At 44.5% G+C, this 27,061-nt stretch overlaps 1 protein-coding gene across 1 annotated transcript in view; it reads left to right on the top strand.

Moving 5' to 3' along the window:
* jph3b (junctophilin 3b) overlaps nt 1-27,061 on the top strand; it is a 163,932-nt gene that overhangs the window by 121,267 nt on the left and 15,604 nt on the right. The window contains exon 3 of the mRNA XM_055649061.1: nt 3,378-3,502. Coding sequence (XP_055505036.1) covers nt 3,378-3,502 — 125 coding nt within the window. The remainder of the gene's footprint in view (nt 1-3,377; nt 3,503-27,061) is intronic.

Genomic DNA, 27,061 nt, shown 5'->3' with positions numbered 1-27,061 from the left:
GCTCTGCAGACCACAGCTCCACTGTGTCAAATTCGGCAGTCCCAGCACTCCGGAGCTCCAACATGGCGATTCCCAGCAAGGCACCGCTCGCTCCGCGATGGAATCCCGTGCTGTGCCGCTGCTGAAGCTGCCGGTCTCTGGCAGGAAAGGCTGCACCAATCCAGGTGGTAGGCCGCGAGGAGGGGCAAAGACATGTGGAGCCACAGGAGATGGGCAATGAATATTTCTCCTCTATTTTATTGAGGAGAAACACAAAAGACTTGGAAACTTGGGAACTTTAATGGAGTTGTCTCAAGGGCGTTCTGCGTTATAGCCTAGTAGATGCTGGACACCTGTGACTTATGAAGGTAAATAACTATCTAACTAGCAGCCTCTGCTGGGGACCGGCTTCAGGAGCTCCAGGTCGCAGGAACTTTGACCACCCCGACACGGGATCTTCGATCTCCCCGACCTCGGGAGAATAAAGAGGGAAGAAGATTAGACTTTATTGCTTTCCATCGCTGTGAGGAATGTGGGAAATCCGCTGTGGTGGATGTTGATGTTAACCTTTATGTAGTTGTGTGTCTTGTTGCTTTTTTTAGTATGGCTGTATGATAATTCGCATATCACTGCACCTTAATTGGCGCACATGACAATAACAGGGCCTTTGGAACCACCCCAGGCCTGATCAGATTTATCCAAGGACACTGTGGGAAGCTAGAGAAGAGATTGCAGGAGTCCTAGCTGAGATACATGAATCATTGTTCGATATAGGCGAGGTGCTGGATGGCTGAAGGGTTACTAATGTTGTGCCTCTATTTAAGAAGGACTGCAAAGAAAAACCTTGGAACAATAGACCAGTAAGCCTAACACCTGTGGTAGGAAAGTTACTGGAGAGGATTCTGAGGGATAAGATATACATGCACCTTGAAAGATATGGGTAGTAGCATGGTTTTGTGAATTTGAGATCGAGTTTCACAAATTTGATTGAGTTTTTTGATGAAGTAACGATGAAGGCTGATGAGGGCAGGGCCATAGAGATAGTCTGTAAGGACTTTTGCAAGGCCTTTGATAAGAAGACTGGAGGCCTGTGACGTGTGTGTGCTTCAGGGATCGGTACATGGGCCCATTGCTGTTTGTCATCTTTACCAATAACTTGGATGGGAATGTACAAGGCATGATTCGTTAGTCTGCAGATGACACTAAAATAGGTGGTATCATAGATAGTGAAGATGTTTATCAAGAATGACAGTAGGATCTTGATCAGCTGGGTAAGTGGGCTGCCAAATGGCTTAGAAACATAGAAAATAGGTGCAGGAGTAGGCCATTCGGCCCTTCGAGCTAGCACTGCCATTCAATATGATCAATCATGGCTGATCATCCAAAATCAGTACCCCGTTTCCTGCTTTTTCCCCACATCCCTTGATTCCGTTAGCCCCAAGAGCTAAATCTAACTCTCTCTTGAAAGCATCCAGTGAATTGGCCTCCACTGCCAATTCTGGGATGATTCTGAGGGATAAGATAAACATGCATTTGGAAAGACGTGGGTAGATAGGGGTTGTGCAATGGAGATTGAATCTCACAAATTTGGTTGAGTTATTTGAAGAAATAACCAAGAAGGTTGATGAGAGTAGGGCTTCTCCAATTTTGGGAAGTCAAACCTTCATTGTGCATGGAAGGATTCTGGGTAATATTGAGCAGGGAGATGTAGAATCTAAGAGTTCAGTGCATAGTTCCTGAAGGAGGCATCGCACACAGATAGGTCGTGAAGAAGGGTTTTGGCTTACAATGCTTCATCCGTCAGGGATTTGAGTGAAGAAGTTGGGACATGATGCTGCAGTTGTTCCAGACATTGGCGAGATCATACGTGAACTATTCTGCTTAGTTTTGGTCACCCTGCTGTGGGGAAGATGGCACAAAGCTGGATATAGTACCGAGAAGATTTATGTCAGGACTTGAGGGCCTGAACAATAGGCAGAGGTTGGGCCTCGGTATTTATTCTTTGCAATGCAGGAGGCTGAGGGGTGATATTATATTTGTATAAAACCATGGGGTGAATGGATTGGGTGAGGGAGGGGAATCAAGAACTAGAGGGCGTAGGTATAAGACAAGGGGGAAGATTTAACAGGAACCTGGGAGGGCAACCTTTTCAAACACAGGGTGGTGGTATATGGAACGCAGGGTGGTGGTATATGGAACGCAGGGTGGTGGTATATGGAATGCGCTGCCAGAGGATGTATTGAGGCAGGTACAATAAAAACATTTGAATTGGTGATCGGTGGTCGGCGTGGAGTCAGTGGGCTGAAGGGCCTGTTTCCATGCAGTATCTCTAAACTTAACTAAACTAAATTTAAAAGACATTTGGACAGGGACATGGATAGAGTTTTAGATAAATATTGGCCTGATGCAATCAAATGGGACTAAGTTCGATAGGCCATCTTTGTCAGCATGGAGGAGTTGGGCCGAATGGCCTGTTTCCATGCTGTATGACTATGACTCGAGTTTCTTATAAGAATGCTGCATTTCTAGATGGGTGGTACGTCAATGGGGGTGCAAGAGCTAAAATGGGATTAGTATAGGTGAGCACAATGCCAACAATATGGGTGAAAAGTTTGTATCCTTGCTCTATGTCTGAGCTACGGGTTGTTCATCTGTTCTGATGTAAGACATAGTTAGGAAATATGCTTTTCCTGTTATTAGTATATATTCACAATTTTTGATTTGATTGTTTAATGTTAATGGTGAAAAGTTTTGTTATTGTAAAATCAAGTTCAACTTTCAATGAGTGTAAAAAACATGTAGATAAGAAAAACACAAAATCAAACCTTCCTTCGATAATTTTGTGTGAGGTTATTGAACAGAAAATATTTGTTCCGATAATTAAGATAAACATTAGATATGGATCCAAAATTGGTGGACTGGTGAAAAAGGATATAGATGTTTGCAATCTAACTTTTATTCTTTAGAACAAGTAAACTAATGCTGGAGAAACTCAGCGGGTGAGGCAGCATCTATGGAGCGAAGAAAATAGGCAACGTTTCAGGCCAGAAACGTTGCCTATTTCCTTCGCTCCATAGATGCTGCCTCACCCGCTGAGTTTCTCCAGCATTTTTATCTATCTTCGATTTTCCAGCATCTGCAGTTCCTTCTTAAACAAGTAAACTAATAATGGGTTTATTCTTACAAAAACATAATGGTCAAACTCCCTTTGTGTTTAGGATAGAAAAGATAGGAATGACAACCTAAGGTGTGACTTATCAGCAAAATGAACTTCATCTTCCATTCAAATGGGGAATGGAAGTTGTAGACTTGGTCACAATAGTGCTTTGATTTTGACACGTTGGTGAGTGGGTATGTCATTGTTGTTAAAGATCTGTAATTCTTCACTTTCCTTACAGGACATCTCACGCCAAATCAAAATCGGATGTGGCTGATACAGCTGCTCAAAAAGCTCAGGATGAGGCCCAGCTTGCCAGGATCACTGCCAAAGAGTTCTCACCATCCACACAGCAACCAGGCAACGGTCAGTATAATGCTGTATAATGAAGTTGCCGCCATCAGTATGGATAATGAGGTTGACACAATTTGTTTCAAACTATGTGTCTTTTGCTGCTAAACCGCCTGTTCTGTAACGTAATGATAAATATATGGTCTGCTAATGCAGGATATGGGAAGCCAGGTTTAGCACTTTCTATCATTTCATTTTATAATAACATTATACCCGGCAGAGGAGGTAATACTCACTTTGCATTCAAGATGTTTATATTCTGAAAAGATGCCCTCAACCAGATGAACGCACCTGTTAATCTTGTTGAGAAATGCAGATCTTTATAGAAATGTGGAAAAGAAGTCGACACGGAGGTGCAGCGGTAGAGCAACTTCCTCACAGCGCCAAAGACCCGGGTTAGATCCTGACTACGGGCGCTGTCTGTACGTAGTTTGTACGTTTTCCCCGTGACCTGCGTGGGTTTGGTGGCATCCACTTTCCCACGTCAGGCCTTTCAAATCCTATTCAGAAAGTGGAGTTAAGAGTTCAGTTGTGTGGGACTGCTGCTGCAGTGTCAGTGATGCCATCTTTCAGATGAGATGTTGAGGCAAGGCCTCACCTGCTCTCGGATGGAGAAAGATGCTGCCGTGGCACTTTTGAATGGAGACCAGGTGAGCTATCCTCAGTGTCCTGGTCAATATTTACACCTTGGTCAGTATCAGAAAAGCAAATTGACCCTAAATGCTGGAGTGACTCAGCAGGACAGGATATTTCTGGAGAGAAGGAATGTGTGACATTTGGGGCCATTCCTTCTCTCCAGAGATGCTGCTTGTCCCGCTGAGTTACTCCAGCATTTAGTGTCTATCTTCAGTGTAAACCAGTATCTGCAGTTCCTTCCGATACATCAGAAAAGCAGATAATCTTGTTGTTATCATATTGCTATTTATGGCACCTTATTGTGTATGAACTGGCTATACATTTTTTTACACTGTCCTGTTTAACATACACTTTTCTGGCTGCAAAATGTTTTAGAATATTCCATAAAGGATGTGAAAGATGCCACACAAATGCAACAACAAGGTAACAACAACATTGTACAGTTTTGTTACCTTTTGAAGGTTTCACCTTGTTGTCACCTATATGTAGTGAAGTCAGCCTTTGGAGAAGTGATTGTTTATTGGTAGAATGTTATCAACTATGCTGGGCGAGTTGAAGACATAAGTATAGAGGTTATGGTTCGGTTATATTGGACATTGTCAAGATCATCCAGACTAGCCGGAAAGGGTACAGAGAGGATTTATGAGGATGTTGCTGGGACGAGAGGGAACTACAGGGAGAGGTTGAGTAGGCTGGATCACTGATCCTTGGAACGCAGGAGGATAAGGGGTGATCTTATAGAGGTGTATAAAATAATCAGAGGAATAGACCGGGTAGATGCACAGAGTCTCTTGCCCAGAGTAGGGAACTCGGGGACCAGAGGACATAGGTTTAAGTTGAAGGGGAAAAGATTCAATAGGAATCTGAGGGGTAACATTTTCACACAAAGGGTGGTGGGTGTATGGAATGAGCTGCCAGAGGAGGTAGTTGAGGCTGGGACTATTCCAACGTTTAAGAAACAGTTAGGTTTTCTTCTTCTTCTTGCGTATGGCGTGCACAGCCCAAAGTTGGAGGACAACTTGTTCTATTTGATCTTATTTGATTGTGCCCGCCAGGTTGATTGCATTCGGCGAAACAGGGCAGACCACGTGAAGGTTGCAATCTTCCACCCCAGTTAGACAGGTACATGGATAGGACAGGTTTGGAGGGATATGGGCCAAAGGTGTGGCTGAGATGTTGGGCAAGTTGGGCTGAAGGGCCTGTTTCCACGCTGTATCTATAACTCTATGAATACTGTACACCATATCGGTCTCCTTATTTAAGGAAAGTTGCATACGCAATAGGAACATTGCAGAGGAGGTTTGTTCCATTAATTTCTGGAATGGAGGGGGGGGTTGGCTTGTGATGAAATAAGGCAAAATATTTTGTACGAGGGCTGTGAGTCTTTGGAACTTTTTTATTTCAAAGGGCAGCAGAAGCAAAGTGGCCACATTTCTATGTTTGAAGCTGAGCCAGATAGATACTTGATAAGGAAGAAGACAAAAGATTATGTTGGGTGGAGTGGAGATTACAATCAAATCAGCCATGGTCTTGTAAAGGACTGAGTGGTCGATTCTTGCTCACAATTCATGTGTTTGCATTATAAAATGTGAATGTGAAAACAGCAGCTGGAAATGATGACATATAATGAATGTTCCAGTCTAATGATAACTCTGCCGAGTGTCTCCAGTACTTCTACGTTTTTAATTTTAGTAAAAGTGGTCAATTACTTTTTCACAACTAACAGAGTTAAATCATAATTGAGGACTTTACTCAAACTCACGTTATTTTACCTTATTTGAATCCTTGAACTCGGACTGGAGATCATAGCCTCAGAAATAAAGGACGTTCCTTTAAGAAGGAGATGGGGAGGAATTTCTTTATTCAGAGGGTGGTGTATCTGTGGAATCCATTGTCACAGAAGGCTGTGGAGGCCAAGTCAATGGATAATTTTAAGGTAGAGATAGATAGATTCATGATGGGGTCAGGGGTTATGGGGAGAAGGCAGGAGAGTGGGGTTGAGAGGGAAAGATAGATCAGCCATGATTGAATGGCGGAGTAGTTGCCTGATTCTGCTCCTATCACATGACATGAATCATATTTACTATTTTAATCAAATTCTCAGTCATTTTCATGTCCCTGCTATTTATTTTCTTCCCGTTTTACCACCTCTGTTCTTGTCATCCCTTTCCTTCCTCGTTTTCTTACTCTTTTTTTTGTCAAAGCGATTGAATTGTTCTATTAAGTAATGAATAAATAATACCCAGGTAGATGGCTCCCCCCAGCCTGAAAATCCAGGCCACTATTTCTCATTTGCTTCCTTTAAAACTTTCTGAACAGCTGCACATTCCTCATTGTATTTCAGTTCATCATTAAAAAGCAATATTTCAATATTTCAATTATTAGGGATGGCACGGCATGTAGGCACAGCGCTAACGTCGATGCCGTACAGCGCCAGATACCCGAGTTCCATCCTGGCTACCTGTGCTGTCTGTACAGAGTTTGTACATTCTCCCCGTGACATTCTCCCCGTTTCCTCCCACACTCCAAAAATGTACAGGTTTATGTTTTCTCTGGGTGCTCCGGTTTCCTCCCACACTCCAAAGATGTCCAGGTTTATGTAAAAATGGCTTTTGTAAAAATTGTAAATTGTCCCTAGTGTGTAGGATGGTGCTAGTGTACAGGGATCGCTGGTCGGCGTGGACTAGGTGGGCCGAAGGGCCTGTTTCCGTACTGTATCTCTAAAACTGAAACTAAAAACCTGATCCATAAAACACTTCTTTTGGAAGCTGGAATTCCCATTATATCCACAGAGGTCACCAGGGCAATCAAATTGAACCCTGTAAAATCCTTAAGTTGAAACCTAATAGTTGAAAGTTAGTATTATTCTCCCCAAACTGGGATGGACCTGTTATTATTCACCACTTGATGTGAATCAACCAAATTAATGTTTGAACCTTTACCCCTGATTATCCTTTTACTGTTTGACAGTGCTTGAGAACTTTAACAATAGACAATAGGTGCAGGAGTAGACCATTCGGACCTTTGAGCCAGCACCATCATTCAATGTGATCATGGCTGATCATCCCCAATCAGTACCCCGTTCCTGCCTTCTCCCCATATCCCCTGAGTCCGCTATTTTTAAAAGCCCTATCTAGCTCTCTCTTGAAAGCCTCCACCGCCCTGCGAAGCAGAGAATTCCACAGACTCACCATTCTCTGTGAGAAAAAGTGTAACCTTCATTATTAGTGGTATCATCTGAATGTTTAAAGAGGAAATCAATCATGTCATGTTGGATTTTTTCCACTTTCTTCTGTACATGTACATGAATATTAGCATAATTAATCTTACCCGAACTGCAGATGCTGGTTTGTACAAAAGGACACAAAGTGCTGGAGTAACTCAGCGAGTAAAGGGCCTGTCCCACTTGGGTGCCATTTGTGTATCATTTACGCGACATAGTTTATGCGTCACGACACGCGCATGGTGCGTGGTGATGTAGACAGTGACGCGCGGTCGCGAGCGGCGCCCCAGGATATTGGAATGTACAAAATCTTTGCGCGCCATCTGCATGACACGTAAATCCTTCAGGCCCTTCAGGCAGCAACTCTGGAGAACATGAATAGGTGACGTATCAGGTTGGAACCCATCTTCAGATGAAAAGAAGGGTTCCAACCTAAAACATCACCTATCGTACTGCCCATTCCTCCATCTACGCCGCATCGGTGCCCAAGATGAGGTGTTCCATACCAGGACATCCGCGATGTCCTCATTCTTTAGGGAACAGGGCTTTCCTCCCATCATAGATGAAGCCCTTACATGGGTCTCCTTGGTATCCCGCAGCTCCATCTTGATCCCCCTCCACCCATTTGCACCAGGGACACAGTCCCCTTTGTCCTCACCTTTCACCCCATCAGCCGTCGCATACAACATATAATCCTCCAACATTTTCGCAACCTCCATGAGGATCCCACCACTAGTCACATCTTCCCATCTCCACCCCTTTCCAGTTTCCGCAGAGACTGTTCCTTCCACAACTTCCTGGTTACCTCGTCCCTTCCCACCCAAACCACGCCCTCCCCAGGTAAACCCCAGGAGATGCAACACCTGTCCCTATACCCCATCCCTCAAATCCGTAAAGGATCGCGACAGTCCTTTCAGGTGAGGCAGAGGATCACTTGCACCTCCTCCAACCTCACCTACTGTATCTGCTGTTCCAGGTGTAGGTTCCTGTATATCCGTGAGACCAAGCGCAGGCTCGGCGATCGTTTCGCTGAACACCTCCGCTCAGTCTGCCTAAACCAACCTGATCTTCCGGTTGTTAAATACTTTACCCTCCTCTCATTCCCACACTGACCTTTCAGTCCTGGGCCTCCTCCATTGTCAGAGTGAGGCCCAGCACAAATTGGAGGAACAGCATCTCATATTTTGTTTGGGCAGCTTAATCCTTCTGATTAATTTTACTGATTGTTTGCCTCCTTGTCACCTTCCCCTCAGCTAACAATGAACCATTCTACATTGTCTGCTTTGATCTGTCATTTTCACACCTTGCCCTTCCATACCTCTAGACTCCCTCTCCCCTGACACTCAGTCTGAACAAGTGTTTCACCCAAAACATCACCTATTCCTTCTCTCCAGAGATGCTGCCTGTCCCGCTGAGTTACTTCAGCATTTTGTGTTCATCTTCGGTGTAAACCAGCATCTGCAGTTCCTTCCTACACATCACCTACCCATGGTCTCCAGAGATGCTGCCTGCCCCACTGAGTTACTCTTGCACTTTATGTATTTTTATAACATAAGTAATTCTGCCAGCTAGTGATAACTCTTGAAATATCATTACGAATAAAAAAGAACAAATAAGGTCAAACTACCATTTCTTTTGTACCCATTTATTGTTCTCCTTACATATTGATACAGGGAACTTCAAAGATTCCCTGGCATATTTTTATAGCTTATGGCATAAATGACATTGTGCATAACATAGTGTACCATGACAAGAAAAGACCTTTCTGGTCTATCTTCTTTCTGAATCAAATAAAGGTTTACCAAAAATATGTCTAAATAACTAAAAAGTTAAGTAATTAGTCTTTAAGGATGGATGACATCTTAATCTGGCAAAAAAAAAAAAAAATTCTTGTCTAAATATTTCCAAAGCTTGAGACTCAAAATGGAAAGTAAAAACACCAACATGTTGGTCCCTGTCCTACTCTCCTGAGTTACTCACGAATTCTCCCTAGTTTTCCCCTTGATTCAAACTCGGAGAATGTCCGTAGATGTTTCATAGCGGCTCGTAATGCCAGCCGTAGGTACTCGGGGCATGAGTTAAGTCGGGACGTTTTTTTCAGCATGCTGAAAAATGTCCACTAGTAAAATAGATAGCCCCGAGTATCTACGGCTGGCATCTCCGAGTTTGAATCAAGGGCAAAACTCGGGAGAATTCGTGAGTAACTTGGGAAAGTGGGACAGTGGCTTAACATGAAACTAACATGGATTAATCCTTGATTACCTATTTCTATTTTTAGGTGCTAGAAACCTTAAAATTAAATGAATGAAAATTAATAATTCAACACTATAAGTAATATATATGTTCAATTTCATTACAACCACATGCATTAGCTCAGAATTCTATCTATAGCATCCACCTTCCAAGTAGTTTTATAAAATCCCAATTAAAATCCTTACAGCTGCAAAAATGTCATTGTCCACTTTCTTGTGCTGCTCTATACAATGAAAAGAATATAAAGGATGAATTATACTGCAGGAATACAGAACACATTTAATGCAAGTAGAATCTAAATGCGAAAACAAAGCATGTTCCATTAATATAGTAAAACTGAAATAATAGCTTCACAAGCAGATGTATTCCGAACAAAAAGAGTATCAAAATGCCATCGCACTGTGTGTAAATGTGTTCTGTTGTGATATTGTAGTAGTGTTTTCCCCCAGCCTAAATACAAAGCAATCAATAATCATTCAGCATATACCCATCTTCTCAAACCAAGTTAAAGTGTTAACTCATCGTCCTGACATATGACTGATAGAACTTGGAAAGTGCCTGGGTGTCCGATTTTGAACTGCAGATCATTTAATTTCTGAGGTAGACAAAAGTGCTGGAGAAACTCAGCGGGTGAGGCAGCATCTATGGAGCGAAGGAATAGGCGACGAGACCCGAAACGTCGCCTAATCCTTCACTCCATAGATGCTGCCTCACCCGCTGAGTTTCTCCAGCACTTTTGTCCACCTTTGGTTTTTCCTGCAACTGCAGTTCCTTCTTAAACATTTAATTTCTGATCTACTTTCAAACTGAAATATTTATTGGCTAATGAACTATCTAACACCTGATTAAGTTTCTGATCATTGATGATCTCCACAAGACAGATGGTGGGGGTCTCAACCAACATAATGCTGTTGAATGTCATAGTCCAGTTTAGTTTGGTTTAGTTTAGAGATACAGCGCGGAAACAGGTCCTTTCGCCTGCCGAGTCTGCGCCGACCAGCAATGCCCGCACACTAACACATATTGGGGATCATTTACAATTTGTACCAAGCCAGTTAACCTACAAAAACCCGCACGTCTTTGGAGTGGGGGAGGAAACCGTAGCTCCACGCCTGTCACGGGGAGAACGTACAAACTCCGTACAGGATGGAATCTGGGTCTCTGGCACTGTAAGGCAGCAGCTCTACCCCTGTAACACTGTGCTGTCCCATCAGTAGTGAGACTCCCTTTGTTGAACATTACCATGGCCTGAAAAAATATATTGCACCATGTCACGATTCTCATGGGATAAAACTTTCCCAAAAATGTATTTCATCAGCGAGCTTGTGATTCTGCTGCCCCGCAGTTCCAGAGGATTTAATTCGTTATTTCTAGTTGTGTGCAGATATTGACATCTTGTTCCCATCGATTATATTGCTGATTATGTGAAAACATTGATAGTTGCTTGTAACTTGCCAATCATATAACTCACATTGGCAAGCTTTGAACGGATTGTTATTCTGTGCTTCATGGTATGTAGGAGCCATTACGTAGACACTGCCATCACCTGGGGCATGGAACATAGAACAGTACAGCACAGGAATGGGCCCCATCAGCACACACGTGATCCATGTCCCTCTATTCCCTGCACTTCTGTGCCTATCTAAAAGCCTCCTAAACACCACTATTGTATCTGCTTCCACCACCACCACTGGCAATGAGTTCCAGACCACCACCACCCCAAAATACCCACCCCACACCCCACACCTTCCCCCTCTCACCTTATAGCAATGATGTCAAGTGTTCAACATTTTCCGCCCTGGGAAAAGGGTTCTGATCATCTACCGTCTCTACACCCCTCATCATTTTATATCCTGCTATCATATCTCCCCTCAAGCTCCAACGTTCTACAGAAAACAATCTATCCAACCTCTCCCTGCATCTGAAACCCTGTAATCCTCTTCAATGGTTCATTATTGTCACGTGTACACTGCACGGTCAGATTCTTTTTGCATAGTTCACGCATGCATGTGGCAATACTTTGGTAGCATGTTTAAAAAGTTCAAAGTCCAGGCACTCAATATACTGGAGAGCCACCCAATCCGGGTAAGCCCAGGCTGCTGTTCCCTCATCATCATCGACCAGCTCGCCCTGTGAACCCACGTCCCTCTCCTCGCCCGACCACCTCTATGTCCCAGGGGCGTCACCTGCAGCCGACTATGAAGGCGCTGGATACATCCCAGCTGGCCGCTGCTGCATCCCAGCTACCCCCCTGCAGCATCTGAGCTTCCCAAGGAATCTTCTGCCACTGCTCGAGGCCTCTGCACCCTTTCCAAAGCTTCCATTAATGGGGTGATCAGAACAGAATTCAAAACTCCAAATGCGGCCTAACCAAAGTCTTATAAAGCTTTTATATTCAATGCCCTTAGCAATGAAGGCAAGAATACCAGATGCCTTCTTTACCATCTCATGTGCAACTATTTGCAACTTTGGTGAACTATGAACTTGGACTACAAGATCCATCTGCACATTACTGCTGTTAATTAAGGGTCTTGCCATTAACTGTTTGCTTTCTCCTTACATTTAACCTCCCAAAGTGCAACCACCTCCACACATCCTCAGGTTAAATTCCATCTGCCATTTCTCCTCCCATTTCTGCAGCCATGTCCCACTGAATCTTCTGACAGCATTCCTCACTGTCTGTAACTCCTCCAATCTTGGTGTCATCAACAAATATATTCACGCACCCATCTACATTCACTTGTATCACAAACAGCAGAGGTCCCAGCACAGATCCCTGCAGAGCTCCACTGGTCATAGACCTACAGCCAGAACTTCCTTCCACCAGAACCGTCCGTCTTTTATTGATTAAGCCAGTTCTGAATCCATACGACCAAGTCCTCGTGAATCCTGTACATCCTAATCTTCTGGATCAGCCTACCATGATCAACCATATCAAAAGTCTTCCCAAAATCCATGTATACAAGATCCACCACGCTACCCTCATCAATCTCCTTAACCACATCCTCAGAAAACTCAATCAAGTTACTGAGACACGACCAACCGTGTACAAGCCATGCCGGCTATTTGTAGTTAGTCCATTCTCTTCCGAATGGGAGTAAATCCAATCTCGAAGAATTCTCTCCAATAGTTTATCTACCACAGACATGAGAATAACCGGCCTATAGTTCCCTAGATTCTCTCTACTTCCTTTCTTAAACAAACGAACAACATTGTCCACTCTCCAGTCCTCTGTGACCTGCCCTGTGACAAGAGAAGATGCAAAGATCTTTGATAAGACTCCCGGAATCTCCTCTCTTACCTCCCTCAATAAACTGGGATAGATTCCATCAGGCCCTGGGGATATATCCACATTAATGTTCTTCAAGAGTCTCAGCACCACCTCCTTCACCATCTCAAACTGCCCGAGCATATTTGTATTCTCCACACTGGTCTTGCTATCCTCCAAGTCCTTCTCTCGGTGAATATAGATAAGTACTCATTTAGTTCCTCACCTGCATCCTCCAACTCCAAGCATAGATTTCCTCCTTTATCTTTGAATGTTCCTATCTTTTCCCTGGTCGCCCTGATATTTTTTAATGTGTGCCTAAGGATTTTCTTTAATCAGATTTCATGGCCACCTTTGGCCCTTCTAATCGCCCGCTTACATTCTTTCCTACTGGCTTTATCTTCCTCATCATCTACATCTGAGGTCACCTTCTTAAACCTAACATATGCTTCCTTCTACCTGACCAAGTTTACGACCTCCTTGGTCATCCATGGTCACCTTACCCTGCCGTCCTTATCTATTTAAAAAAAAAAATTCAATCTAAGGTTTGAATGGTAATTTCACCAGATTTATTGGCATAAATCTCCCATTATGATAGCATGCGTATTACATTTATGGACCTAATTAACCTTCCTCTTGTATCATTTATTTGACGTTAAGAGAACGTTAATTAATCATTCTTACACAGTTGGATTTTTAAATTGGGACTAAGAAGTAAACACTACTTCCTCTCATTTTAGTTTGAGGCTGAAATTGAAAAAGGAGAATAACATGAAGGATTTATACAAACACCAACAGGTTAGAATTGTTTCAAAAATGCCCGAGTGTAAACTTAAAAAATTAGTGAACTAAACCTACATCTGAACGGATTTTACTCAGGGAGTGACAGACAAACATCATAAATTGAGAATGCTGATGAGCTCCAAAGTGCTGGAGTAACTCAGCGGGTCAGGCAGCATCTCCGGAGAACATGGGGGTGGGGGGGTGGTGGTGGGGGTGGGAGGAGAAAGAAGAGGGTAGGGGCAGGACAAAGCGTGGATGGTAATAGGTGAACACAAGTGAGGGAAGTTTTTGATAGGCCGATAGTTGGACAAAGGCCAGTTGTGAACTGTGATGCCAATTGGGGGAGGAATGTAGGTGGAGGGAAGGGGAAAGGGAGATAATGGTGTGTGTCCAGGTGGGATACAGGGGAGACAGAGGGGTGTCAAAGAGTCATACAGCATGGAACAGGCCCTTCAGCCTAACTTACCTATGCCAACCCAGATGCCCCATCTACACATGTTCCACCGGCCCAAGTTTGGCCCTTTCCCCTCTAAATCGTTCCTATCCATTTACCTGTCCAGGTGTCTTTTAAATGTTGTCATAGCCTCAACTACTTCCTCAGTCAGCACATTCCCTGTACCCACCACCCTGTGGCCCCTCAGGTTCCTATTAAATCTTTCCCGTCTCATCTTAAATCTATGACTCCTGGATCTTGATTCTCCTACTCTGGATAAAAGACTATGTATCTACACTATCTATTCCACTCATGATCTTATACACCTCAATAAGATCACCCCTCATCCTCCTGCGTTCCAGGGAATAACGTCATAGCCTACACAACCTCTCCCGGTATCTCAGGTCCTGAGTCCTGGCAATATCCTCACAAATCTTCTCTGCACTCTTTCCAGCTTCACAACAGCTTTCCTATAACAGGGTGACCAAAACTGAACACAATACTCCAAATGTGGCCTCATCAATGTATCATACAATTGTAACATAACATCCCAACTTCTATACTCATATCCTGACTGATGAAGGCCAATGTGCTGAAAGCCTTCTTGACCACCCTATCTAACTGTGACGCCACTTTCATGGAGCTTTCACGGGCGGTCACGGTGGCGCAGTGGTAGTGTTGCTGCCTTAGAGTGAATGCAGAGCCGGAGGCCCGGGTTCGATCCTGACGGCACGGAGTTTGTACATTCTCCCCATGATCTGCGTGTGTTTTCTCCAAGATTTTCGGTTTCCTCCTATCTCCAAGGTTAATTAACCTTCCAGGTTAATTGGCTTGGTAAATGTAAAATTTGTCCCTAGTGTGTGTAGGATAGTGTTAATGTGCGGGGATCGCTGGTCGGCGCGGACCCGCTGGGCCGAAGGGCCTGTTTTTGCCCATTATCTCTATGCTAAACTAATCTAAACGAACTATGTACCGGCTCATCCCGATCCTTCTGCTCTACAACACTCCCCAGAGCCCCGCCATTCACTGAGAAGGTCCTGCCTTGGTTTGACCACCCAAAGGGCAACACCTCAGACTTAGCTGCGTTAAACCCCACTAACTGTTCCTCAGCCCACTTGCCCAACTGATCAAGGTGCTGGTGTAATTTTTAACAACCATCTTCACTATCTACAATACCACCCACTATAGTATCATCTGCAAACTTACTAATCCTGCCTTCTACATTCTCATCCACATCGTTGAAATAAATCACAAACAGCAATGGGCCCAACACCGAACCCTGAGGCACACCACTAGTCACAGGCCTCCAGTCCGAAAGGCAAGCTTTTAAATCATCCTCTGCTTCCTTCCATGGCCAATTTTCTAACGTCGGCCTGGATCCCATGCGGTCTAACCTTCTAGTGGAGCTTATGATGCAGAATCTTATCAAATACCTTGCTGAAATTAATATTGACTATATCTATGGCTTTGCCGTCATCAACCGAAGGATGATGCGTACAAATTAGCCAGAAAAAGCAGCATACCGGAGGACTGGGAGAAATTCAGAGACCAGCAGAGGAGGACAAAGGGCTTAATTAGGAAAGGAAAAATAGATTATGAAAGAAAACTGGCAGGCAACATAAAATCTGACTGCAAAAGTTTTTATAGATATGTGAAAAGAAAGAGATTAGTTAAAACAAATGTAGGTCCCTTGCAGTCAGAAACGGGTGAGTTGATCATGGGGAACAAGGATATGGCGGACCAATTGAATAACTACTTTGGTTCCGTCTTCACTAAGGAAGACATAAATAATCTGCCGGAAATAGCAGAGGACCGCGGGTCAAAGAAGTTGGAGGAATTGAGTGAAATCCAGGTTAGCCGGGAATTGGTGTTGGGTAAATTGAATGGATTAAAGGCCGATAAATCCCCAGGGCCAGATAGGCTGCATCCCAGAGTACTTAAAGAAGTAGCTCCAGAAAAAGTGGATGCATTAGTAATAATCTTTCAAAACTCTTTAGATTCTGGAGTAGTTCCTGAGGATTGGAGGGTAGCAAACGTAAACCCCACTTTTTAAGAAGGGAGGGGAGAGAGAAACGGGGAATTACAGACCAGTTAGTCTAACATCGGTAGTGGGGAAACTGCTAGAGTCAGTTATTAAAGATGGGATAGCAGCACATTTGGAAAGTGGTGAAATCATTGGACAAAGTCAGCATGGATTTACGAAAGGTAAATCATGTCTGACGAATCTTATAGAATTTTTCGAGGATGTAACTAGTAGCGTGGATAGGGGAGAACCAGTGGATGTGGTGTATCTGGAGTTCCAGAAGGCTTTCGACAAGGTCCCACATAAGAGATTAATATACAAACTTAAAGCACACGGTATTGGGGGTTCAGTATTGATGTGGATAGAGAACTGGCTGGCAAACAGGAAGCAAAGAGTAGGAGTAAACGGGTCTTTTTCACAATGGCAGGCAGTGACTAGTGGGGTACCGCAAGGCTCAGTGCTGGGACCCCAGCTATTTACAATATATATTAATTATCTGGATGAGGGAATTGAAGGCAATATCTCCAAGTTTGCGGATGACAATAAGCTGGGGGGCAGTGTTAGCTGTGAGGAGGATGCTAGGAGACTGCAAGGTGACTTGGATAGGCTGGGTGAGTGGGCAAATGTTTGGCAGATGCAGTATAATGTGGATAAATGTGAGGTTATCCATTGTGGTGGCAAAAACAGGAAAGCAGACTATTATCTAAATGGTGGCCGACTAGGAAAAGGGGAGATGCAGCGAGACCTGGGTGTCATGGTACACCAGCCATTGAAAGTAGGCATGCAGGTACAGCAGGCAATGAAGAAAGCGAATGGTATGTTAGCTTTCATTGCAAAAGGATTTGAGTATAGGAGCAGGGAGGTTCTACTGCAGTTGTACAGGGTCTTGGTGAGACCACACCTGAAGTATTGCGTACAGTTTTGGTCTCCAAATCTGAGGAAGGACATTATTGCCATAGAGGGAGTGCAGAGAAGGTTCACCAGACTGATTCCTGGGATGTCAGGACTGTCTTATGAAGAAAGACTAGACAGACTTGGTTTATACTCTCTAGAATTTAGGAGATTGCGAGGGGATCTTATAGAAACTTACAAAATTCTTAAGGGGTTGGACAGGAAGATTGTTCCCGATGTTGGGGAAGTCCAGGACAAGGGGTCACAGCTTAAGGATAAGGGGGAAATCCTTTAAAACCGAGATGAGAAGAACTTTTTTCACGCAGAGAGTGGTGAATCTCTGGAACTCTCTGGCACAGAGGGTAGTCGAGGCCAGTTCATTGGCTATATTTAAGAGGGAGTTAGATGTGGCCCTTGTGGCTAAGGGGATCAGGGGGTATGGAGAGAAGGCAGGTACGGGATACTGAGTTGGATGATCAGCCATGATCATATTGAATGGCGGTGCTGGCTCGAAGGGCCGAATGGCCTACTCCTGCACCTAATTTCTATGTTTCTGTTTCTAACCTTTGGTTACTTTTTAAAAAAAATCAGTTTCACGAAACTCCACCTCCCACACAGAAAACCATGCTGATTATCCCGAATTAACCCCTGTCTATCCAAACACACATATGTATATATATATATATATCTTATCCCTCAGAATACTCTCCAGTAACCAGCTTACTACCACAGATGTTAGGCCCACTGGTCTATAGGTCCCAGGCTGTTCCTGGCAGCCCTTGTTAAGTAAAGGCACAACATTAGCCACCCTCCAGTCTTCCAGCACCTCAACTGCAGTGAATGGTGAATCATCGATCACAGACAGGGCTCCTGCAATTTATTCTCCAGCTTTCCACAGTGCCCGAGGACATATCTCATCAGGCCTGGGGGATCTATCTATCTTTATCTGCTTTAGGACGATCAGCACCTCCTCGACATAATACAGACTATCCTCAACACACCTCCATTAACTGTCCCCAAGTTCCCCAGTCTTTCTCCACAATAAACACAGGGGATAAATATTCATTGAGGGATTTGCTCTTCTCCTGCAGCTCCGCTTTGGTTTCTGAAGGGCCCGATTTGCATAGTCACCCTCTTTCCTTTAATATACTTGTAAAATTTGTTTAGAATTCCTTTAATATTATCTGCCAGAGCTACCTCCAGTCCCCTTTTTCCCCTCCTGAGTCCCTGCTAGAGTACGCTCCTCTCTTCACAAAACTCCTCCAGGGATACACGTGATCCCAGCTGCCTCTACCTGCTCCATAACTCCTTTTTACTGACCAGGGCCTCAATTTCTCTCATCATCCTTGTTTCTTTATGCCCACCTACCTTGCCCTCACGCTAACAGGAACATGCATGACCTGAACTCGTGTTATAACACCCTTAAAAGCAGCCACTTTCTGGATGTTATTTTGCCCACCAACAACCAGGTCCAATCAACTTGAGCACGTTTCTGTCTAATACCATCAAACTTGGCCTTGCCCTGATTCAGAATTTTAACTAATGGGCCCGCCCTGTCCTTATTTTTCACTATCTTAAAGCTAATAGAACAGTGGTGTCTGGTCCTAAGAGGCTAACATGAGGCGAAGGCAGGAGAATGGAGCTCAGAGGGAAAGATAAATCAGCCATGATTGAATGGCGGGGTAGACTTGATGGGCTGAATGGCCTAATTCTGCCCCTAGACCTTATGAGCCATTCCCAATTTCTTAAGAGTAGATCAAGCTTTGCCCTCTCCATGTAGGCCCCTCTACATATTGCCTGAGCAAACGTTCCTGAACACATTTGACAAATTCCACCCCATCTATCTTTTTCACCATGACAGTATCACCATGTCTATATTGAGAAAGTTAAAATCCCCTACCATGACAACACACCCGTGAAACACTAGCGGACCTGCCTACCAGGATGTCGGTTCCCCCCAGTTCAGGTGTAACTCATCACTACATCGATCTTCCTATTGCTACCCTCACTGGCAAGTGGCACGAGGAGTAATGCAGAGATCACTACCCTAGAGTTCCGGCTGTTTTAGACTTTTGCCTAACTCCCTATATTCATTTACAGGACCTCTTCCCATTACCTACCCATTACATTTGTGCCAACTTGCCCAACGACTTCTGACTCTTCACCCTCCTCCTTGAGGATGTCATTCAGCTGCTCCAAGACGTCCTGGACCCTGGCACCAGGGAGGCAGCACACCATCCTGGAGTCTCGACTGCTGCTGCAGATTCTAACCTCCTCCCACTGTGACTCTGCCTGACACTACCCCTCCTTGCTGTGCCTCAGAGCCAGGATCAGTGCTACAGTCCTGCCGACCACTGAGAGCGAGAAATGGGATGGGTGGGGTTGTTGGACGTTATCTAAAATTGGCAAATTCAATGTTCATAGCATTGCGTTGTAAGCTACCCAAGCGGAATATGAGGTGCTGCTCCTCCAGTTGGTGTGTGTGTCTTCATTCTGGCAGTGGAGAAGGCCCAGGCCAGAAAGGTCAGTGTGGGAAGGGGAAGAGGAGTTGACACCGACCTTTTCCTCAATATCAGCAGGACAAAGGAGATAGTGGTCCACTTCAGGATGGGAAGCGGTGCACATACCCCGGTATACACTGATATATCACCAGCACTTGTCCTAGACTAGCTACATCGAATGGCCATGAAAATACACCAACGCCTCTACTTCCTTAGAAGGCTTTGGAAGTTTGGCATGTCCCCTACAACTCTCACCAACTTCAAAAGATGCGCCACAGAAAGCATTTTATCGGGATGCATCACAGCTTGGTTTGGGAACAGCTCCATCCAAGACCACAAGAAATTGCAGCGAATTGTGGACGCAGCCCAGACCATCACACAAACCAACCTCCCTTCTATTGACTCCATTTACACCTCACGCTGCCTCAACAAGGCCAGCAGCATAATCAGGGACGTGTCACACCCCGGACACTCCCTCTTCTCTCCTCTCCCATCAGGCAAGAAGTACAGAGGTTTGAAAACCCACACCTCCAGACTTCACCTTGCACTAAACATTATTTATTTTATCCGATATCATGTATCTGTACACTGTGGATGATTCTAATCACGTGTAGTCTTTCCACTGATAGCACGCCACAAAAAGCTTTTCACTGTACCTCGGTACACGTGACAATAAACTAAACTAACTAACAACACAATGTGTAGGAAGGAACTGCAGATACTGGCTTAAACTGAAGATAAACACAAAAAGCTGGAGTAACTCAGTGAAGAAAAGGAATAGATGATGTATTGGTTCAAGACCCTCTTCAGACTGAGAGTCAGGGGAAAGGGAAACGAGAGATATAGACGGTGATGTAGAGAGATATAGAACAAATGAATGAAAGATATGCAAAAAAGTAACGATGATAAAGGAGACAGGCCATTGTTAGCTGCGGGCTTGGTGAAAACGAGTTACAGACAATGAGACTCAACAAGATGACTTTGATGCTGGTACAATAACTTGAATGTGTGTGTGTGTGTGTGTGTGTGTGTGGGGGGGGGGGGGGGTGATGGAGGGAGAGAGGATGCAAGGGTTACTTGAAATTAGATAAATTAATATTCATGCCGCTGGGTTGTAATTAGCCCGAACAAAATATGAGGTGCTGTTCCTCCAATTTGCATTTGGATGCCCACAGCTAACAATGCTGTCTGACCTGCTGAGTTACTCCATCTTTTTGCTTCTGACCAAATAGATGGTTAGGTTGCATTTATGAAAAGAAGGAAAGATTGAATGCTGTTTGAAGACAAGGCAACACAAATATTGATGATAGGATTGTCATGCACCCAAGATGAAGCTGTCCTTTGGTCAAATGGGTTAAAAGTGTCAATTAGAGAGTGATAACACAATCAAAGAAACACGGCACTGCAGCCTACAGGGAACCGCGACCATGCGGACTGTGGTCGATCACAACACGTGGCGGACCGCGGCCAATACCGGTGGAATGCAGTGAAAACGCAAGGCCCGACGGACCACGAGCGACTATAAGAGCCGGCGGAGCGGCCTGTAGCCGCCAAGCTCGCCCATGCTTGGAGGACCCGGTGGTCTGCCGCATGGAAGTGGAGCCCATCGCGAGCCATCGCTGCTCATCCCCCGAAGACCAGAGGCCAGGAGGATGGAGCCGGCAACGACGGCGGATGTGGCGGGAGAGAGGCGAGGCCGGTAGGAGAGGAGAGGGAACCGGGATCTGGCCTACCGCGCCCTCAAGGTCGGGTGCAGGAGGCTCCCCCGGGAATAAAGGCGGGCGGGCGAGGAGAAGATGTTGCTTGCTGGTCGACCAAGGAAGGCAATGGCTGGAGGCCCACAGCAGCCTGGACCTTGCCTGAATTACCACCACTCAAAACAAATGGAGCGTGGACTGGACTTGGAAAAGGGCGCAAAATATGGCACCTCATGCATGCAGGCTCAGTAGACTACTACTGGGCAATTGCTAATCGGGAGTGTGCTTAGGTATGGCAATACTCTACTGGACTGTTTGTAAGAAAAAAATGTTATAGTGCGTTTGCACTTCACACACGTGATAATGAAGCACCATTGAACGTTCTAATGGCGACTGTACAAATGGAGAACTAATATCACACACTTCCAGCAGAAATGGTCAGCTCTGCCACACCCAGAAAGAGCTCATTATGTGAAGACGAACATCTTCAACCAGATAGGTTAACTGTGTTTAACATTGCACAGATGCTGACATGTTTCCAGCAGTCCAGTTGCTGCTTTTATTTCAAATTTCTTTACATCTGAAGTTATCTGATTTTGAATGAGAAATGCAGACCGTGCCATTCCAATCAGGCAAGGTGACATACACATGCAAAACACCAAATTGTGGCTCAAGGCATAGGGATGAATGGCCTTCCTACCAAACCAGTCATTGAAGCGAAGAGAGACACAAAAAGCTGGATGAACTCAGCGGGACAGGCAGCATTTCTGGAGAGACGGAATAGGTGACGTTTCGGGTCGAGACCCTTCTTCAGACCCAGATTCCTTCTCAAGAGTCAAGAGTGTTTTATTGTTGTACTAGACTAAGTGCAGACCCATTGGGTCTGCTCCCCCAATGCACCCGTTCCCTACCTGTAGCCCCCACAGGGGGCGTGATCCTCCAACTCAAGCCGTTCCAGAACGGAAGATTCCAACACTCCCCTTGCCTCCCTCAGCGGTGCTCTTTAAAAAAAATTCCAGTTGCAGTTGCCCTGTGTGTTGCAAGAGCAATTCGCCCTCCCCTGCTAGTCTATCCATTGTGATGTCATCAGTTGAAGCTGCCATTGTGACGTCATCAGTTGAAGCTAGTCGGTTTGAAATTCAAGGTATTTTGATTTTTAAAACTTTAATCAGTAATAAGTCGAGAAATAAAGCATAAAATATTCAGTGAAAGTGATCTCTGCCTAGAGGGGGGAAATGTGAATCAGACTATGTAAAAATCTTGTGGAAGTTGGTACATTTAAAGCTTTAATAGCGAATCACGTGTCAAATATAGGATGAGGCTGGTCTCTGCTAGCTAAGCCATTGTGATGTCATCAGTTGAAGCTGGTGGTTTTAATTTCAAACTCTTTTGACTTTTTTAGACTTTTAATCATTAATGAGTCGAGAATAAGTCGAGAAATAAAGCATAAAATGTTCAGATAAGGTGGTCCCGGCCTCGAAGGGAAAAATGTCAATCGGGATATGTAAAAATGTAATTGTTACAGTGTAGTGTTTTTGCAAAGATGTAAAGACAACCACATATACACACACATATACACACGTACAAGATCAGACTTTCAATAAGTATATGATATCCCAGATAGAACAATGACATACTTACTTGCAGCAGCACAACACAATATGTAAACATAGTACATGTAAACAACATGTTAAACGAGAAAAAAAAGTTCAGTGTGTCGGTATATATATATATATATACACATACTCACATATACACATGTATACAGATCCTATACATAAATATTTATATATCTATGTATGTATACACTCACGCACATGCACACGCACACATACGTACAGATAAAAAACACAACAAACAATAATAGTGCAATAATAGTCTATGTAGTTCAGGGCTTAATGCAGGTTTTAGTGTTCAGTAGCGTAATGGCTGTAGGGAAGAAGCTGTTCTTGAACCTGGATGTTGCTGTTTTCAAGCTCCTGCACCTTCTTCCTGATGGCAGGGGTAAAATGTGTATCTCTGATGATGTTGGTTGCCTTTTTGAGGCAGCGATTCTGGTAAAACCCATCCGATGGTGGGGAGGTGAGTACATGTTGATAGACACAAAGTGCTGAAGTAGCTCAGGGGGACAGGCAGCATCTCTGGAGAGCAGGAACGGGTGACGTTTCGGGTCGAGACTCTTCTTGACTGGGAAGTGTTCACAACTTTTTGCAGTCATTTTCACTCCTGGGCATTCAAGTTGCTGAACCAGGCCGTGATGCAACCAGTCAATATGCTCTCTCCTGTACACCTGTAGAGGTTCAAGAGAATCCTCTCTGACATACCGAATCTCTGTAATCTTCTCACATTAATGGGCTTTCTTTATAATTGCATCAGTGTGTTGGGTCTAGGAAAGATCTTCAGAAATCTCTCCAGCAATGCTGTCTGTCCCGCTGAGTTACTGCAACATTTTGTGTCTATAAACCAGTTTTGAATAATATTTCCAGCTTTCACTCAAAAAGCATTTGCAATGCTTTTCTTTCTTTAGTGAGATTCATAAATTGAGACAAATGGGCACATGAATTTTAGGCATCCAGTGTACTGGTTCAATTATTATCCAGCGTGAATTGGTAACATTGGTACCTGGAGGAAGAGTTGTTTAACGGTATGTCAGATTCTAAATGAGCATCACACTGCCCTGTCATTGTTGCCTGTTTAACACTCTATATGAACATTATCTAGGCCCATTTATGAATATTTTTTTCCGTTGCAATTAGAGGAACTCAAGAGACGTATTCAAGTAGGGCTAATGGAATCAAGGGATATGGGGAAAAAGCAGGAACCAGGTACTGATTTAGTATCTGGACAACCCACTGACTCCCATGGCTATCTGGACAACCCACTGACTCCCATGGCTATCTGGACTACACTTCTTCCCACCCTGCTTCCTGTAAGGAACCCACTGACTCCCATGGCTATCTGAACTACACTTCTTCCCACCCTGCTTCCTGTAAGGACTCCATCCCCTACTCCCAATTCCTCCGTCTACGCCGCATCTGCTCCACAGATGAGGCGTTCCACACCAGGACATCTGAAATGTCCTCATTATTCAGGGAACGGGGGTTCCCCTCCTCCACCATAAATGAGGCTCGCACCAGGGTCTCTTCCATAACCCGCAACACTGCTCTCTCTCCCCATCCCCCCACTCGCAACAAGGGCCGAGTCCCCCTAGTCCTCACCTTTCACCCCACCAGCCGTCACATACAAAAAGTAATCCTCCGTCAGTTTCGCCACCTCCAACGTGACCCCACAACTTGCCACATCTTCCCATCTCCCCCCATATCTGCCTTCCGCAAAGACCGCTCCCTCCATAACTCCCTTGTCAATTCTTCCCTTCCCTCTCGGTCCACCCCCTCCCCGGGCACTTTCCCTTGCAACCGCAAGCGATGCAACACTTGTCCCTTTACCTCCCCCCTCGACTCCGTTCAAGGACCCAAGCAATCGTTCCAGGTGCGACAGAGGTTTACCTGCATCTCTTCCAACCTCATCTATTGCGTCCGCTGCTCTAGATGTCAGCAGATCTATATCGGTGAGACCAAGCGGAGGTTGGGCGATCGTTTCGCCGAACACCTCCGCTCGGTCCGCAATAACCAAGCTGACCTCCCAGTGGCTCAGCACTTCAACTCCCCCTCCCACTCCGTCTCCGACCTCTCTGTCCTGGGTCTCCTCCATGGCCACAGCGAGCAGCACCGGAAATTGGAGGAACAGCACCTCATATTCCGTTTGGGGAGTCTGCACCCCGGGGGCATGAACATCGAATTCTCCCAATTTTGTTAGTCCTTGCTGTCTCCTCCCCTTCCTCAGTCCCCCTGCTGTCTCCTCCCATCCCCCAGCCTTCGGGCTCCTCCTCCTTTTTCCTTTCTTGTCCCCGCCCCCGATCAGTCTGAAGAAGGGTTTCGGCCCGAAACGTTGCCTATTCCTTCGCTCCATAGATGCTGCTGCACCCGCTGAGTTTCTCCAGCTTTTTTGTGTAACCTTCGATTCTCCAGCATCTGCAGTTCCTTCTTAAACACTGATTTAGTATGATCAGCTGTGATCATATTGAATGGCGGTGCTGGCTCAAAGGGCCGAATGGCTCCTGCACCTATTTTCTGAACTCCAACTGATTCCAATCTGATTGGGGCGAGGAAGTGAGGGGAACTTCTGAAATATCAATTCCACGGAGATCCAGAAGATAGTCTCATAACTCAGTATTTTGCACAGGTCCATGCAGCTTCCTCCAGCATAATCAGCAAACATGCAATCATCTAGGAATATATGAACCCCTCTTTGAATCTTTGATCTTTATTGCATAAAGTTCTCTTGTCTTTTGGGACATTACAAAACCATAATTACAGGTTAACAATCACTTAGGTCCCAACACAACCAATGTTGCATGTCTGGATTAGCACTTCCTCTGATAATTATTTCAAAGTTTTGTGTTTTTTTAATACATTTTACGTGGCCTATTTTTCCTTCATCATTGGTAGGGTAGAGAGTCAGAATGTAGTCAGTCAGGATCTTTTCCCCAGGGTGAAGAATGTCCAACAGAGGGCATTGCTATAAGGTGGGAAGGGGCAAGTTTAATGGAGATGGGTGGGTGGGGCAAGTGTATTTACACCAAGATGGGTGGGAGCGTGGACCGCAGTACCAGTGGTGTTGGTGGAACCAGAGGTGTGTAGATGAGATCAGTTTAACTTGGCATCATATTCAGCACAAACATTGTGGGCCAAAGGGCCTTCTCCAGAGCTGTACTGTTCTATGTTACAGTGTGTCCACATTTTAGTGTTTAGTGGTACTTAAAGGAGCATTTTGAGCAAATGTACGATTTAAGAAGAATTCGGCCACTAAAGATCGTAGGCCACGTTACTCAAAGATCAAATAAGAATTTGATTCATAAACGCAATAATATCTCTTTCATTGTCACTGAAGAACATTCCTGGAAGGCACAAATTGACCAAGTTCTCAATGTAACTACAGTAAGTGTATTTACAACTTGCGGGTTCAAGTAAAGTCTTCGCTATAACTTGAATGAATGTAATAAATGGAGCAGCATCCCCCCAAGGATTGACAGTGAAGCTAAAACCTGTTTTGATCTCTATGGGGATCTGAAAGATCTTTCTGTTCTGCTAGCCAGTGTAATTGCAAAGTGAAATATCCAAGAGAAGAAATGTACATAATCTTGCAATGGGAAGTTGACTGGCATGGCTTAAAGGTTGTGCAGGAAGGAACTGCAGATGCTGGTTTAAATTGAAGATAGACACAAATTGCTGGAGTAACTCGGCGGGGCAGGCAGCATCTCTGGAGAGAAGGAATGGGTGATGTTTCGGATCGAGACCCTTCTTCAGATCTGAAGAAACGTCACCCATCCCTTCTCTCCAGAGATGCTGCCTGTCCCATTGAGTTACTCCAGCATTTTGTGTCTATGACTAAAAGGTTACCAGGAATAACATGACAGTTCAGGTCAGTTTACTGTCACGTGTACCAAGGTACAGTGAAAAGCTTTTGTTGCGTGCGATCCAGTCAGCTGAAAGACAATACATGATTACATGATAAGGGAATAATGTTTAGTACAAGGTAAAGCCAGCAAAGTCTGATCAAGGATAGCCCGAGGGTCACCAATGAGAATAATGTAAAACAGTAAATGAGAATCTTACCACAATAACTAGGAATGTTACAAAATTTTGAGATTCTAAAAATCAGATAAAGCATAAAAAGATCTTTAATTTGACACCTAATTCACTTTCATATCTTCAGTATTAAAAACGTTATGGTAATTTTCATATTTGGAAATTAGCATCTTGTTCCCTATTGCTTTTCCAATGATTAACACACAAGCTGTGATCGA

The sequence above is a fragment of the Leucoraja erinacea genome, chromosome 17 (genome assembly GCF_028641065.1).
Source record: "Leucoraja erinacea ecotype New England chromosome 17, Leri_hhj_1, whole genome shotgun sequence".
Lineage (NCBI taxonomy): Eukaryota > Metazoa > Chordata > Chondrichthyes > Rajiformes > Rajidae > Leucoraja > Leucoraja erinaceus.
This window is presented reverse-complemented; position numbering and strand designations above follow the sequence as displayed.